At 37.6% G+C, this 18,141-nt stretch overlaps 1 protein-coding gene across 6 annotated transcripts in view; it reads right to left on the reverse strand.

Annotated features, from left to right (window-relative positions):
- The window catches only part of TANK (TRAF family member associated NFKB activator), a 96,095-nt gene that overhangs the window by 36,935 nt on the left and 41,019 nt on the right, over positions 1 to 18,141 (reverse strand). For all 6 annotated transcript variants that reach the window (XM_061436937.1, XM_061436948.1, XM_061436956.1 and 3 more), the window contains exon 2: positions 15,814 to 15,961. In XM_061436937.1, the coding sequence (XP_061292921.1) occupies positions 15,814 to 15,912 (99 nt within the window). In that variant the 5' untranslated portion in view covers positions 15,913 to 15,961. The remainder of the gene's footprint in view (positions 1 to 15,813; positions 15,962 to 18,141) is intronic.

Genomic DNA, 18,141 nt, shown 5'->3' on the forward strand with positions numbered 1-18,141 from the left:
CATGGGGTCCCAAAGAGTTAGACAGACTTCCAAATTGTCCTTCCAGCAGAACTCTCCTTTGAACTCTCTATTTATGTGGCCAAGAGCTACTGAAAAAGCATTTGTTATTTGTAGCAATGGGAAGAAAACAGATGGAATACCTGGAAAGGGCTGTGATTTAACTAGGTTAGTATAATGATTACGAACTTAGGAGTCAGATAAGCTCAGTTTTTAACTAGGGTAGTATAATGATTGTGAACTTAGAGGAGTCAGATAACCTCAGTTTCAGTATCGATTCTGCCACTTATGTTGCAATACTGATTTATTTCTGAGTCTCAGGTTCTTCATTTGAGAATGGGGCTAATAATGCCAACTTTGTAGGGCTGGGCATATATACATGTAAAGGATGTGACATTTGTAAAATATACTTAAACAGTTAATTCTCCTTTCTGCTTTATGAAGTAATATGAATTTAAGGATTGAAGGAGCAAAAAGAATACAATTGGTTCAGTATTATCTGGGATTACCTAGCATTTTAGTATGGTCATTGCAGATGACACCATCCTTATGGCAGAAAGTGAAGAGGAACTAAAAAGCCTCTTGAAGAAAGTGAAAGAGGAGAGTGAACAAGTTGGCTTACAGCTCAACATTCAGAAAACTAAGATCATGGCATCTGGTCCCATCACTTCATGGGAAATAGATGGGGAAACAGTGGAAACAATGGCTGACTTTATTTTTGGGGGCTCCAAAATCACTGCAGATGGTGACTGCAGCCATGAAATTAAAAGACGCTTACTCCTTGGACGGAAAGTTATGACCAACCTAGATAGCATATTCAAAAGCAGAGACATTACTTTGCCAACAAAAGTCCATCTAGTCAAGGCTATGGTTTTTCCAGTGGTCATGTATAGATGTGAGAGTTGGACTGTGAAGAAAGCTGAGCGCTGAAGAATTGATGCTTTTGAACTGTGGTGTTGGAGAAGACTCTTGAGACTCCCTTGGACTGCAAGGAGATCCAACCAGTCCATCCTAATGGAGATCAGTCCTGGATGTTCATTGGAAGGACTGATACTGAAGCTGAAACTCCAATACTTTGGCCACCTCATGTGAAGAGTTGACGCACTGGAAAAGACCCTGATGCTGGGAGGGATTGGGGGCAGGAGGAAAAGGGGACGACAGAGGATGAGATGGCTGGATAGCATCACCGACTCGATGGACATGAGTTTGGGTAAACTCCGGGAGTTGGTGATGGAAAGGGAGGCCTGGCGTGCTGCGATTCGTGGGGTTGCAGAGTTAGACATGACTGAGTAACTGAACTGACTGAGGATAAAGGCTATCCTGTGAAGAAAAGCTAAAAACAGTCAAGTTTTCATAAAGACTACAGGTCCTTAGACAAACAATTTAATGTCATGGTGGCAGCAGTGTCTAGGTATAACAATGGAAAATTTGGTATCGAGAAGAACACCTCTCAGGTCTCAGGGAAAGTGAATATATTTGATGACCAACAGGACATTAGTAGCAGTGTCAGCAATCATCTTTGGAAATTTAAGTGAGATAATTTAGGATAAATAAAAGGCACTATTATTCCACACAGCAGCTTATAAGACTCATTACTCTTTTAATATGGTATAGGTGGGAAAAAATAAGAGGATGTATAAGCTCAGGTCTGACATTCAGTAAAATATGGCTTTCAAGTGACAATGACACATATGGATCTAGAGCTCAGAGGGTAAATCTGGAGTACGGAGATAAATTTAGGAGTTATTGTCTTAAGTATCTGAAGCCATAGAAGATGAAATAGCTTATACAAGAATATAAAGTAAGATACAAGGAAGGGCTTGAATAAGTCTAATATTTAGTGGCCTGGTGGTAGAGACTAAACCTACAGAGAAAAATGAGGAATTGCAACCCAAAAAGGAATGAGAAAAATCAAATATGGTGTCTGAAACATTAAGGAAAAATAGTACTTTAAGGAAGAGGTAGCACAAGAGATACAATCAGTTATTAAATGGAATAAGGTAGTTTTATATGTGTGAACTTGAAAGACTATCAATGATTTTAGGCAAAGAAGTTATAGATATGAAATCCGTGGTCAAGCAATTTTTTTCAAATCATAGTTCTACTACTTATTAGTGGAGTCCTTGTTATTTCACCTTTTTGAACTTCAGTTTCATTTGAAAATTTTAAATAACAACTGACTCATAAGAGCCATATAATAATTAAATGAGATGACTGTAACACTTTGCCAAACATAAGCCTCAATAAATCTTAGTGATGATGATGGTGAAGATAAACATAGTTTTAAAATTTTAAAACCTTTTTCAAATTAGCACAACTCCATTTTTGAAAAGATATGATTCACATATTCTGAAAGGATAAAGGTATGTTATTATCAGTGGTTACCTCTGGGAAAGAGGGAGAGGACCATCACTTTATACTCTGTATATCTTAGATTATCTGCATTTTTTTCAATAAGCATGTGCTGCTTTTGTAATTTTAGCTAGTAATATTTTTAAAAAATCACTTACCTGTCTTATTTGTCTTTGTCTCCTTTATTGATTTGGAATACTCGGATGTCTCTGCTTGACAGAATGTTCTAAAATGGATGTAGCACACTGACTTTTCACAGAGGAGCTTCTGAATCTTAAACTGAAGTGAACTAGAAGAAACACTGTGAGAAGAACTGGCCTGGAGTGCGGACAGCTGAGTGGTAAAGGGTGGGCAAGTATAAACTAATGAATGACAGGTGAATAGCAGTAAAACATAAAGAACCTACGCTAAATTTTTAGTAATAGATTTTAAGTTTGGTAAAATAAATATAGCATATAAAATTTGCCATTTTAATCATTTTTAAGTGTATAGTTCTGTGGCATTAAGTACAGTCACACTGTTCTACAAGCATCACTACCATCCATTTCCAGGGCTTTTTCATTTTCCCCAACTGAAATGCTGTCCTTTTCAACATGAATTCCCCACTCCCTTCCCTCAGCCTCTAGGAACCACTCTACTTTCTGTCTCTTTGAAGCCAACTATTCTATCCATTCTCTCTCTCTCTCTCTCTCTATATATATATATAGTCTTTTTGCATATTGTATATACATATACAAAATGTAGGAGAAGGCAATGGCACCCCACTCCAGTACTTTTGCCTGGAAAATCCCATGGACGGAGGAGCCTGATGGGCTACAGTCCATGGGGTCGTGAAGAGTTGGACATGACTGAGCGACTTCACTTTCACTTTTCACTTTCATGCATTGGAGAAGGAAATGGCAACCCACTCCAGTGTTCTTGCCTGGAGAATCCCAGGGATGGGGGAGCCTGGTGGGCTGCCGTCTATGGGGTTGCACAGAGTTGGACACGACTGACGCGACTTAGCAGCAGCAGCAGGACCATACACAATGTATGTATATTTTGTTTATCTATTTATCCACTGAGGGGGACTTGAGTTCCTTCTACCTTATGACCACTGTAAATAAGGCTGCTACAAACATAGGCATACAAATATCTCTTTGAATCCTTGCTTTCAGTTCATTTGGGTATCTATCCAGAAGTGGAATTGCTAGACTATATGGTAATAATCCTATGTTTTGTTTTGAAGAAACATCATTTATCTTTCACAGTTGATACACCATTTTACATTCCCATCAGCAATGTACAAGAGTTCTAATTTCCCTACATCCTCACCAATACTTTTTTTTTTTATTTCTTATAATAGCCATCCCAATGGGAATGGGATTAGTGTGGTTTCAGGGCTTTCCTGGTAGCTCAGTTGGTAAAGAATCTGCCTGCAATGCAGGAGACCTTGATTCAGTCCCTGGGTTGGGAAGATCCCCTGCAGAGGGTTAGGCTACCCACTCCAGTATTCTTGGGCTTCCCTGGTGGCTCATATGGTAAAGAATCCGCCTGCAATGGGGAGACCTGAGTTCGATCCCTGGGTTGGGAAGATCCCCTGGAGGACGGCATGGCAACCAACTCCAGTTTTCTTGCCTGGAGAATCCCAGGGACAGAGGAGCCTGGTGGGCTACAGTTCATGGGGTCACAAGGAGTCAGAACACGACTGAGCGACTAAGCACAGTGATTTCAACTTGCATTTCCCTAATGATGTCAAATTAATGATGGCTTCCCAGGTAGGCTACCCACTCCAGTATTCTTGGGCTTCCCTTGTGGTTCAGCTGGTAAAGAATCCGCATGCAATGTGGGAGACCTGGGTTCAATCCCTGGCTTGGAAAGATCCCCTGGAGAAGGAAAAGGCTACCTACTCCAGTTTTCTGGCTTGGAGAATTCCATGGATTGGACCATGGAATTGGATTGTGTTCATGGGTTGGACCCTTACCTTTCACCATATACAATTCCATGGATTGGACCAATTCTCCTGGAGAATTCCATTGGATTGCATAGTCCATGGGGTCACAAAGAGCCGGACACGACCAAGCAACTTTCACTTTCACTTTCCAGGGTGACTCAGTGGTATAAAGAATCTGCCTGCCAATGCAGGAGACACAGGTTCAATCCCTGGGTTGGGAAGAGCCCCTGGAGGAAGAAATGGCAACCTACTCTAGTATTCATGCCTGGAAAGTCTCACGGACAGAGCAGCCTGGCGGACCACAGTCATTAGCATCGTAAAGAGCTGGACTCGATGGCTGAGTGATTGAAAAATGATGTTGAGCATCTTTTCATGTGCTTATTGGTCATTTGTATAACTTCTTTGGAGAATGTCTATTCATGTCCTTGGTTGATTTTTTAACTAGGTTGTTTTTTGTTGTTTTTGAGCATAGTTCTTTATACACTCTAAGTATCAACCCTTCATCAGATACATTTTTGCAATTATCTCCCCACATTCCTTGGGTTGCCTTTCACTCTATTGATAGTGTCTTTTGATGCACAAAGGTTTTAATTTTGATGAAGTCCAACTTAATAATTTTCCTCTTGCTGTCTGTGCTTCTGGTGTCATAGCTAAGAAAGTGAAAGTGAAGGTCACTCACTAGTGTCCGACTCTTTGCGACCCCGTGGACTACACAGTCCACGGAATTCTCCAGGCCAGAAAACTGGAGTGGGTAGCCTTTTCCTTCTCCAGGGGATCTTCCCAACCCAGGGATCGAACCCAGGTCTCCTGCATTGCAGGCGGATTCTTTACCAGCTGAGCCACAAGGGAAGCCCAAGAATACTGGAGTGGGTAGCCTATCCCTTTTCCAGCAGATCTTCCTGACCCAGGAATCAAACTGGGGTCTCCTGCATTGCAGGCGGATTCTTTAACAACTGAGCTATGAGGGAAGCCCATAGCTAAGAACCCTCTCCCAAATCCAATGTCATGAAGCCTTTCCCCTATGATTTCTTCTAAGAGCTTTACAGTACTGGCTCTTGCATTTAGGTCTTTGAGCAGGTTTAGGTTGATTTGTATATGGTGAAAGGTAAGCGTCCAACCCATGAACACAGACTTTCCCCCAAATGTTCTTTTCTTTTTTTGAGTACACCATGTAGCTCGTGAAATCTCAGTTCCCTGAGCTGGGACTGGACCTGGGCCACGGCAGTGAAAGCTTGGAATTCTACCCATTAGGGAACTCCCTCTTTTTAAAATTTCTTTCAGCAACATTTTGTAGTTTTCAGCGTATAAGTCTGTTGCCTACCTGGTTAAGTCGATTCCTAAGTATATTATTGATTTTGATACTGTTGTAAATGGAATTTTCTTAATTTCCTTTTCAGCTTGTTTAATGTTAATGTATAGCAGTGCAGTTGATTTTTGTGTGTTTATTTTATATCTTATAAATTTGCTGAATTTATTACTTCTAACAGTTTGATGGAATCTTTAGGGTTTTCTATACATAGGATACAGAAATCGGCAAACAGAGAGAGATAATTTTTCTTCTCCCTTTCCAATTTAGATATTTTTCTTGCCTGACTGCTTTAGATAGGGCTTACAGTGCTATGTTGAATAAAAGTAGTGGACGTGTACATCTTTGTCTTGTTCCTTATCTCAGAAAAATAAAGTTTTCAGTCTTTCACCATGGAGTATTATGTTAGATGCGGTTTTTTCACACATAGCCTTTATTTATTTCTTTTTAAACTGGTTATTTATAGCCTGAAGCAAGTGGCTGGCTGTTCACTAGAAGCCAAGATTTTTTTCTTTTTTTAAAAATTTATTTATTTTAGTTGGAGGCTAATTACTTTACCATATTGTAGTGGTTTTTGCCATACATTGACATGAATCAACCATGGGTGTACATGTGTTCCCCATCCTGAACCCTCCCACCCACCTCCCTCCCCATCCCATCCCTCTGGGTCATCCCAGTGGACCAGCCCTGAGCACCCTGTCTCATACATTAAACCTGGACTGGCGATCTGTTTCATATATATGTAATATACATGTTTCAATGCTATTCTCTCAGATCATCCCACCCTCATCTTCTCCCACAGAGCCCAAAATACTGTTCTATACCTCTGTGTCTCTTTTGCTGTCTTGCATATAGGGTTATCGCTACCATCTTTCTAAATTTCATATATATGTGTTCAGTTCAGTTCAGTTGCTCAGCTGTGTCCAACTCTTTATGACCCCATGAATCGCAGCATGCCAGGCCTTCCTGTCCATCACCATTTCCCGGAGTTCACTCAAACTCACGTCCATCGAGTCAGTGATGCCATTCAGCCATCTCATCCTGTCGTCCCCTTTTCCTCCTGCCCCCAATCCCTCCCAGCATCAGAGTCTTTTCCAATGAGTCAACTCTTCGCATGAGGTAGTCAAAGTACTGGAGTTTCAGCTTTAGCATCATTCCTTCCAAAGAAATCCCAGGGCTGATCTTCAGAATGGACTGGTTGGATCTCCTTGCAGTCCAAGAGATTCTCAAGACTCTTCTCCAACACCACAATTCAAAAGCATCAATTCTTCGGTGCTCAGCTTTCTTCATAGTCCAACTCTTGCATCCATACATGACCACTGGAAAAACCATAGCCTTGACTAGACGGACCTTTGCTGGCAAAGTAATGTCTCTGCTTTTAAATATATATGTTAGTATACTGTATTGGTGTTTTTCTTTCTGGCTTACTTCACTCTGTATAATAGGCTCCAGTTTCATCCACCTCATCAGAACTGATTCAAATGTATTCTTTTTAATGGCTGAATACATATTGTGTTTATGTACCACAGCTTTCTTATCCATTCATCTGCTGACTGACATCTAGGTTGCTTCCATGTCCTGGCTATTATAAACAGTCACATATAGCCTTTAATATATTGTAATAGTTGCATAATGTCTGTTTGTTGAGTGTTTTTACATTAAAAAAAAAAAGGTGTTGAATTTTGTAAATTCTTCTGCATCAATGGAGATGATCCTGCGCTTTTGTCCCCCTCTTCATTCTGTTAGAGTGGTGTATTATGTTCACTGATTTGACCATTCTTGCAATGTAGGAATAAGGTGTATAACTGGTTTAGGTGTATAATCCTTTTAACACACTGTTGAATTTGGTTTGCTAGTATTTTGTTGAGGATTTCTGCATCACTGTTGATAAGGGATATCAGCCTGTAGTTTTCTTGTAGTGCCTTTGTCTGGCTTTGAAATTAGAGTAATGCTGGCCTCATAGAATTGAGTTAGGAAATACTCTACTTTGATCAAATTTTTGAAAGAGTGTGAGAAGGACTGGTGTTAATTCTTTGAATGTTTGGTAGAAAGCACCAGCGAAGCCATTAAGTCCTGGGCTTTCTTTTTGTAAACTTTTTGGTAACTGCTTCAATTTCTTTACTAGGTATTGGCCTATTCAGATTTTCTAGCTCTGCACACCACTTTGTTACTGATGTCACAAATTACATCTTTATATATTGTAAACCCATTAATATAGACTTAAAATTATCTTTATATCTTGTTCTAAATCTGGCTGTAGAAAATAAAAAGCAGAGCTACAAACCAAAATTACAATACTGATATTTATATTTGTCTATTATTTACCTTTCCCAAAGGGTTCTATATTTTCACCTGGCTTCAAGTTACTCTCTAGTACCTTTCCACTCCAACTTGGGCATTCCTTAGAACTTCTTATAGGTCAGGTCTAGGGGTAATGAACTCCTTCTACTTTTGTTTGTCTAGGAATATTTTAATGTCTCCCTCAGTTCTGAAGGACAGTCTTGCCAGATATAAAATCCTTGGTTAATAGTTGTTCCCCCCACCTTTAATACTTAAATACAACATAGCATTGCCCTCTGGTCTGCAAGCTTTTTGTTGACAAATCCACTGACAGCCTTAGTGGTGCTTCCTTGTACACGAGTCCCTTTCCTCCTGAGGCTTTCCAGATTCTATATCTGTCTTTCAACAGTTTGATTACAATTTGTCTTGATGTAGGGCTCTTTAGATTTACCCTACATGAAGTCTGTTGAGCTTCTTGGATTTATATATATATATGCATATATATAGAGTTCCTCAAATTTGAGAAGCTTTATTTAATAATCTACTTCTTCAAAAGAATCTCTCTTCTCCCATAGTGCATATTGCTGTACTTGATAGTGTCCTGTAATTCCCTTAGGCTTTGCTAACTTTTTGTTATTCTTTTTTTCTTTTTGTTCCTTGGATTCCAATCTTTCAAATTACGTCTTTCAGCTCACTGATTCTTTCTCTGCTTGTTCAAGTATATTCTTGAACCTCTAGGGTAAAATTTTTATTTTCTCATTTTGTTCATATTATTGCTTTCCTGATTTACTTAAGCTCTTTGATTCTGCCTTACGTTGTTAGCTCTTTGAGCATGTTAACAACAATTCTTTGAAAGTCTTTGTCTAGTAAATCTGATGCATGTATTTCTTCAGGGGCTGCTTCTGGGAATTTATTTTTCTCCTTTGAAAGGGCCACATTCTCATTTTTTTTAATGCTTTGCTATGGTTGAAAACTGGGTGTTTGACCTGCAACCTCGTGTGGATGATCTTCACTAATTAGCAGGTCCTTTAACCTTGACATTAGTCCAGGGTAAAGGTTTAAGGTTTTCTCAAGTATCTTCTGGGTATGTATCCTGTTTGGTTCTCTGTGATTTTTTCCCTCTTGATTTTTCCTGGCTGTTTGGAAGTGTCTGCTCGGGCCCTCAGATGTTCCATTATATTCCTTTTCCCACATCTCTTGCACCACGTGTTCACTGCAATCCCCTCCCTGCAGTTTCCATATGTTATGATGCCCACCACTGCTTTCCAGAGTTGCCAGTCTGAGACCTAAACTATGCAGTCATTCCCAACTCCAAGCTTCAATTCAGATTAAGACAGAAAACAGTCCCTTGGGTAGTCCACAGACTGGCCAGGATGTTTCAAAAATGTTCCACTTTGCTTCTTCCTTTCTTCCCTCCTGAGGGAATCAGGAACTAGGCTGCTTCCTTCCAAATGAACAATGCCATACTGGGGATGAGGTGGGTCAAGGGTGAGTAAAATGCTGTTAAATTTTCTCTATTTTCAAGGTAGGTTTTTTTTGACTAAGTGTTTGCTTTGTTGCCATACATCACAGACTGATTTCCAAAATTCCTAGAAAATTTTTTTCAGTCTGTTTATTTGATGTTTTCGTGGAGAATCAGGGGAGTGGAACTTCCTACTTTGTCACCTTGCTGATGTCACTCAACAGACCAATTATTTTAAGCTTAACGTTCGGAAGCACAGCCAAGGTCACTCAGAGTACAGCTCCTGGGGCCTTTTCAGAAGGCCAGGCGACTTCTCCAAGGTTATTTTCTTGCTTCCCTTCTTCCTTTGCTCCTCTTTCTTAGTACGTCCTTCTCCTATCACTCCAAGTATCATCTCTACAAAGATGATTCCTAAATTTGTACTTTCAATTGGTACTTTACTTCAAAGACCCATAACTCAATAGTCTGCTGATAATTTTCCCCAATGATCTTCTAATTCTTGAACTCAAAATATCAGATAAAACCAAGTAACTTCCTTTATCAAAATCAGCACTCTCTTTTTTCTGTGCCTGTATCATCAATCTTCCATTTATCCAGGCTAAAAATCTTGGAAGTGATATTTGTTCTTATCTTCTCATACTACAAGTTTGAGAATGTGTATATATCTTATTACTAAAGATTATGAAAGGAGAATACCCAACTTGCTTGAACTTTTCAAAGTTCAATCTCACTTCTGAGAGTAGACAGATAAGGAGAAATTAGTGATTTACACTTGGTACATTTGAGTCTATAATTAAAAAAAATAAATGCTCCATAAAATAAAATCCAAAAAATGTCAAAAGGACGTATAAATGTTTTCTCACAAAAATGTTTTGGAAAAATGTTCATTTTTTAAAAAAGTAATGAATGTGATCAAATTTCTAAACTCTTATTTCATTGTACTTATTTCAATGTAATGGCCAATAAAGTTGAATTTTAGCAAGTCTAGCATCTCACGTTAAAATGGGAATAATTACGTTGTCTCCTAATAATTATAGATGCCTCTGTAACCCCCCTCATATAAAGCTGTCTAGTGTTATGTCAAACAGGGATTGGGCAATGGAGTTAGATGCAGGAGAACAAAAAGGTAAGTCATTTGCTTCATTATTGCCACTTCTGGGCCATTATTCCTTTAAACTTAGGCAAAAAGCTATTCACAAGGTATTTTAATTATACCAGTCTCTCCTCAAAACAGTTATCTTCCAAGACACTAGTCACTTCCTTATATTCAGGAATTTTTGCTCTTTCCTTCACAATATCACTCTAAATGTTCTTAAATCTACTACCATTCTAGGAGAAGTGCTCTAGTCTTCATTTAAGAGTTTCCTGAATTCCTCAATCTCATTCCAGCTATCCACTTTCATGGCTCATTATGAAAACAGATGATACTAAACATCAATCTTCGCTCAACGACAATAATCCATCCTTTGAACTCACATTCTTCTACTCCCTCTGTATCTGTCCTCTCGCTTCATGAACAATTCATCCATAAACCCTCTTTTTGTTCTTAGTCTTAGACTCCTCCTGGATTAGCTTCTTTCTGATTTTAGCTTATATCTCAAAGCACATAACTTCAATTGCTTTTGTATGTACTTTCTGGTCACCTAACCAAAATTCTTTCACTTTAACTCTACAATCTCTTAATCTTGGATCTGGCCATCCAATTACTTCTACATCAAGAAAGCTGCTGAAAGAATAACCAGCAAACATTGATTGACACCACCAAAACTTCATGATAAAGGCTGGAGGCCACATTTTTCTTCTCTCACTTAACTGAAGCTTTCAAGTCTTTATTATCACTTTCAGACTATCCTAAAATCATTTCACTCAGTAGATGATCTTATCTTGTATTTCACAGGAAAAAAACGGACTCTCATAAGAAAATCCACTCTTTTTTTGTTTGATTTTTTAAATTGAATAAATTTGACATATAATATTATGTAAGTTTGAGGTGCATAGTGAGTTACTTTGATACATTTATTTTGTAATACTATTGTTGTAGTCATACTTAACACATTAAATAATTATACAATATTACTGTTTATATCATTATAACATGCATTAGATATCCATGGCTTATTTACTACTTGTTATAAATTTAAACAACATCAATCTTCTCTGCCTCTCTCTGTCTCCCAAGTAACCACCATTTTACTGTTTTTTTTTTTTTTTTAACAGGTTTGACTTTTTTTGGATTCCAGATATAAGTAATACATGATAATTCCTTTAAACTTCCTGCCATCTCCACTTCTTCCATACAAACTTATTTTCCTTTGCAGCTATTTTTCTCTCTTGTACCCTCCAATTCTCAGAGGAATGTGTGTTTCTTCATGTTCAGAGTAAACTCCTTAACCTATTTCTGAATCTCTAGCAACCAACTGGTTGGCCATATTTTCTTCCTCTTCCTTTTCTGTTCTTCAAATATCCCTTCACCCTACACATTATAATTCGGAAATGTACACACTCGGGACTATAATGAAATTGTTGTTCTATAATCTGTATCTATAATCTCCAATTCAGGACATTTTCACCTGTATGTCCCAGACGTAACCAAATGATTGCCATTGATTTTTCTTTAGTAAACTGAAATGTAATATTCAGTTCAGTTCATTCACTCAGTTGTGTCTGACTCTTTGTGACCCTATGGACTGTAGCATGCCAGGCTTCCTTGTCTATCAGCACCTCCAGGAGCTTATTCAAACTCACGTCCATTAAGTCAGTGATGCCATCCAACCATCTCATCCTCTGCCATCCCCTTCTCCTCCCGCTTTCAATCTTTCCCAGCATCAGGCTCTTTTCCAATGAGTCAGTTCTTCGCATCAGGTGGCCAAAGTATTGGAGTTTCAGCTTCAGCATCAGTCCTTCCAATGAATATTCAGGACTGATTTCCTTTAGGATGGACTGGTTGGATCTCCTTGCAGTCCAAGGGACTCTCAAGAGTCTTCTCCAACACCACAGTTCTAAAGCATCAATTCTTTGGCGCTCAGCATTCTTTATAGTCCAAATCTCACATCCGTACATGACTACTGGAAAAACTGTAGCTTTGACTAGATAGACCTTTGTTGGCAAAGTAATGTCTCTGCTTTTTAATATGCTGTCTAGGTTGGTCATAACTTTTCTTCCAAGGAACAAGCGTCTTTTAATTTCATGGCTGCAGTCACCATCTGCAGTGATTTTGGAGCCCCCCCAAATAAAGTCTGTCACTGTTTCCATTGTTTCCCCATCTATTCGCCATGAACTGATGGGACCAGATGCCATGATCTTAAGTTTTCTGAATTTTAAGAAATGCAGGGTTTTAAGCCAACTTTTTCACTCTCCTCTTTAACTTTCATCAAGAGGCTCTTTAGTTCTTTTTGCTTACTGCCATAAGGGTGGTGTCATCTGCATATCTGAGGTTACTGATATTTCTCCCGCCAATCTTGATTCCAGCTAGTGCTTCACCCAGTGCAGCATTTCTCATGATGTATGTAATGTATGTATATTAACAGGTGGGCTTCCCCGATGGCTCAGGGGTAAAGAATCTGCCTGCAATGCAGGAGACACCGGAGATGAAGGTTTGATCCCTGGGTTAGGAAAATCCCCTGGAGAAGGAAATGGCAACCTGCTCTAGTATTCTTGCCTGGAAAACTCCATGGACAGAAGACCCTGGCAGGCTACAGTTCGAAGGGTCACCGGACATGACTAAGCACAGGTATATAATTATATACTTATATATAATAAAGTGCAAATTGATGGTTGCCACTTATTTTTATACTCCTGATCTTACACCACTGCTTAGCACCAGTATGTTTGTTGAGCCAATTCCACACTACTCTCTATCCTATCTATCCTCTATCCCACTGTCAGGAAGACTTTTCTAAAGCACATATCAAGTCCTTCAATATATTTTGAATGAATAAGAATATAGTACAAAACTACTTAGTTATAACCATCATGATAAGGCCCTAATCTTATCTTCACAGATGCTTTTCCTGTACTGCCCTCACTTCTGAGTTTTTACTATATATATTTCTCCCCTGCTTTCAGGATCCATCTTTCCTAATTTGCCCAGCTCCTCCTAATCTTGACTCAAGGGGTGGGCTTAGTGGTAGGCTTATGACCTGATCCTCCCAGAGTGAGTTAAGTGCCTCTTCACTGTGCTCACATGTTATCCTGTACAGATCTCTACTACAGCACTTAGCATGCTACAGTAATAACTACTGATCTTTTTTACTTATTGAAAGTCCTTAAGGACATAAACCATATTTTATTTTAGTATTCTCAGAACCTTATTAAGAGCTCAGTACATAGCAGACACTCAATAATGTCTCTTAAATAAATTCAATGTCTAGAGTTTAACATTTTTTCTTCTATTTTTGAGAAACATAAAAAATATTTTCCTTTCCCCTCTTTAGGATAAGTGCCATAGTGAATAAAGGTTTCTTCCATGGCAGAGATTGAATTATACGAGTTTTCAGTTGCTTATTACTGGCCAGGGCAGAAAGATCAGGAGATAGAGAAATACCTGTCTCTGTCTTACCCCAAGAATATCTCAATATTCCTATTCCCTTATTCTATATTTCCCAATGTTCCTAGAATAGGCACAGCATTGTTGAAGTTTCTTAATGAACCTAATGAGAAAATAAGAATAAAAGCTGGGAATTTTTGATACTCTTTTTAAAAAGTGATTATGCCTTATACATGAATTGGAAAGGAAAACAAATCCAAATTTTAAACTTCACTTCAATAATTGAGAAAGTGTCTGTCATTATCCTATCTCTGTTTCTCTTATGCACACCTACTGAAGATCTCTAGACCATTAAATTTACCTACATAACTGGGAGTATTCTTTTGTAAATCAACATGAGAATCACAAAAAAAATGCTAATTTTTGAGAAATGGAGTGCAGTAGGTATAACACTAGTTTTACAGTAGCTGTATCAAATAGAAAGGAGAAAGGGAATTGCGTATTTCTATACTTATGGAGGAAACTAAGAACTCCATGGCTACCATATTTCTTAAGACTTCAGAATACCAGACGAGTAAAAAAAAATTTTTAATTGAGAGAACCAACATAAGATCCTCTACTTTCAACAGCCTTACAGGAATAATTTAACATAGCAGGCCTTAAGTTATTTATCTTCAGAGAGACCTATTTGCAAGGCTGGCCTCTTGACTGGCATCTGGGAATGTAATCTTTGAAAACATTTCTTAAGTGATAAGATTCTAAGTGCTGTGCCAACCTACTTAGACTACCATGAGATTTATGGTGAATAACTACTTTCCTTCTGACACAGGGTGCCTATGTAACCAAGCCTTAAAAATATCCCAAGCTCTTGAGTCACAAATGGAGTTCCCTGTGCCAAAGCACTGCATATATGCTGGGGGAACTTCTGGAAGCTGGAGAGAGGGTGCACTCTGTATGACTCCTCACAGAAGGGAAAGAGTATAGGAAACCCGCACATGGATTCCTCTAGACTCCACCTGGTGTCTTTTTCCATTAATGATCTGGCTGTGTTTCTTTACTAGTCTCTGTAATAAACCTTAGCTCTGAATATGACAGTTGTACTAAGTCCTGTGAATCCTTTTAGAGAACTGCAGAATCTCTGGGTGTACTGGGGACTCCCAAAACACTAAGTAATGATACTAACTAAGCAAAAAACAAAAACAAAAACAAAAACTCTATGATCATCATTTGACAAATGGGTATGTTGATAAAATTTTGCTCTTTATTCTGATAGTACAGAAACATAGAAACAGTATCAGAATAAAGGATAGAATTTTAAATGGAATAAATTTAGCATTATAGGAAGTTCATTACCTTATTCTTATTTTTCTCATTTTACTGTAGGTTGGTGAAAACCTTATCAAGGATCATTAACAGACATGCCTAGGAACTACTTAACCAGGTAATTTTTGCCTGAATATACTTTTCTTCCAATTTACTTTCTTTAGAAACTGCAAACACTAAGCAGAAATTTTATGTGAACAGGAGTATTTTAAAAAGCTGAAACTTCTGGTAAGACATTAAAGATTTCACTGAAATAATAGTTTATTTTTAACTTATAGTTAAAGAATAAATTAATAACAAATTTAGTTCCAGGACATTTTAAAATCTGTATAGTCTTCCAGTCAGCCAAGTAACAATATGAAAAAAATGAACAAAAAAACTAGATGAGATAGTGATACTCTGACTTTTAGTTTGTCATTTTACTTAAAAATTATTTATGGAAGATAACATACTTATCTTTCCTCAATACAATTATCTTGAATTCTTTCCATAGGTCACACAATATTCTTTAAAAAGTTAGCAAATAAAAACTTCAAATTTTATCTGTTAATATATCCCTGCATTTTAGTTCTTCAAGAAGTTCTTTCTTTAGTTCTAAAAATATTTTTTCCATTGCAAAAGATTCAAATTCCATTCACCAGGATAAATAACAACTTTCAACTAAAACCACATACCTTCTGCTGTAGTTCCTTTACTGCAGAATCTCTATCCATGCATGCCTGTCGAAAGGCTTCATAAGCTTTATTGAGTTGCTCGCCAATGTTTTTATCCATTCCTCTATGTCCTGTTGCATCACTATAAATGATGAAGTAAATGACAGATCTGGAAAATAATCAAACAATTTAGATAGCTATCAAGTAGTATAAATCATTTTTAAAATGTGCCTCAAAGACAGTTCTGTATTGTTTATCATGAACATTACAGAATCAAGTACTATAGTTTTTACAAGTATATTTATTTATTTCTTTGGCCGTGTCAGGTCTTGGTCTCAGCACACAGGATCTTTCACTGCAGCACACAGACTCTCTAGTTGCAGCGTCTGGGTTCCCGAGCCACAGGCTTCAGTCATTGCGGTGTGTGGGCTTAGCTGCTCTGTGGCATGTGGGATCTCAGCTCCCCAACCAGGGATTGAACCCATGAACCCTTTATTGCAAGGAGGATTCTTAACCACTGCATCATCAAGAAAGTCCCCGTATAAAACAGCTTTATAAAAGCAAAAAAAGTCTCATATAAAATCCTGATATTTTAATCCTGGAATATTGTAAAACCTTAACTTCTACAATTTTGAAATATTCTTTATGAATGTTTAAGGAGCAATTAGGGTTCCAGTTCATAAAGATGCTACTTTGCAAATAGTATTCTATAAATTCAAGTTAAAAATGGAAAAATATAAAAGGCCATTTGTTATTAATCTTTTATTATAGAAATGTACAACAGGCTTAGCAATGTGAGAAGGGATTTCTTTTTACTAAATGGACAGTTACTTCCACTTATAAGGTGAATGCTTGCTATACTGAAATTAGAGCAAAATTAAGTAGATAATAAATGTTTGTGGATGGAGTTCACACTGTTGTTATCACACAGCAATTAAAATGTGTGAAAATGCTCTTATTTTAGCACAAAATCTAGGGAAAACTGCCACTGAACTGTACATTAAAAAAGAAAAATCACACCCCATCAGTCTTACCCCTACTCTATATTAGTTTTCTGACTTCTCTGCTATTTCTGAACTGCAGGTAATTTCCTCAGTGGAGGTAATGTAGTTTTATCATCTCAATTTGCATTGTATCTCTAAAGACATTCCCTGACTCTGAGCAGAGGATCATCTACCTAATGACTGATTTTTCTTGTTAAGTTGTAAAAAACCACACCACGGAGCCTTTTTCTTGATTCTCTGAAAGCCACAGAATAGACAAAATTGTCTATCAGTCACAGGGGGTTTTGGGGATACCAAATTATTCCACACCCTTTATGACTGGAATTCCTTCATAATATCAGTCTCTTTCATAACATCTTTATCTTTGAGTATACCTGCTTTCCATATTTTACATTAAGATATAATTCATATAAAATAAATTCACCATTTTAAAGTATACACTTCTGTGGTTTTCTGTATTCACAATGTTGTGCAACTATCACCAAAATCTAATCCTAGAATATTTTTATCATCACAGGAAGAAACTCTGTACCTATGAGCAGTTAGTCCCAATTCCTATCTCCTTTGTAACCCCTGACAATCACTAATCTGCTTTCTGACCCTAGGGATATGCTTATTCTGAATGTTTAGAATCATAAAGTATATGCCAGTGTGTCTGGCTTTTTTCATGAAGCATAAAATCTCCAATCTTTAAACATGTTGTAGCATGTAATAGTATTTCATTGCTTTTTATGTCTGAATAATATTCCATTTTATGGATATACTACATTTATCCATTCCTCAATTAATGGATATTTGGGTTGTTTATACTTTTTGGTTATTTTGAATAAAGTTAGAATTTGTTCACACATATCTGTGTGAACACATGTTGTCAGTTCTCTTAAATATATACCTAGGAGCAGAACTGCTGAGTCAGATGACAGTTATGTTTAACTTTTTGAGGAACTACCATTACAGCCATTTCCACAGAAGCTTTATCATTTTATATTTTCACTAGCAATGCCCAAGAGTTCAATTTCTCCACATTTTCACCAATAATTATTGTCCATTTAAAAATATGTTAGGATCCTATGGGATGTGAAGTGGTAGCTCATCACAGTTTTGATGTTGAGCATCTTTATAGTGCTTACTGGGCATTTGAATATCTTCTTTGGAGAAATGTCTAATCAAATTCTTTGCCTACTTTTCATATATATGTGCATACACACACATATGTACACATATATATGTGTGTGTATGTGTGTATATGTACGTCAAATGTCTAGTCAAATCCTTTGTCCACTTTATATGTGCATGTGTGTATATATATATAATATATATGCATATATGTGCCTATTATGTGCCT

Source organism: Bos javanicus, chromosome 2 (genome assembly GCF_032452875.1).
Source record: "Bos javanicus breed banteng chromosome 2, ARS-OSU_banteng_1.0, whole genome shotgun sequence".
In the NCBI taxonomy this organism is placed as follows: domain Eukaryota; kingdom Metazoa; phylum Chordata; class Mammalia; order Artiodactyla; family Bovidae; genus Bos; species Bos javanicus.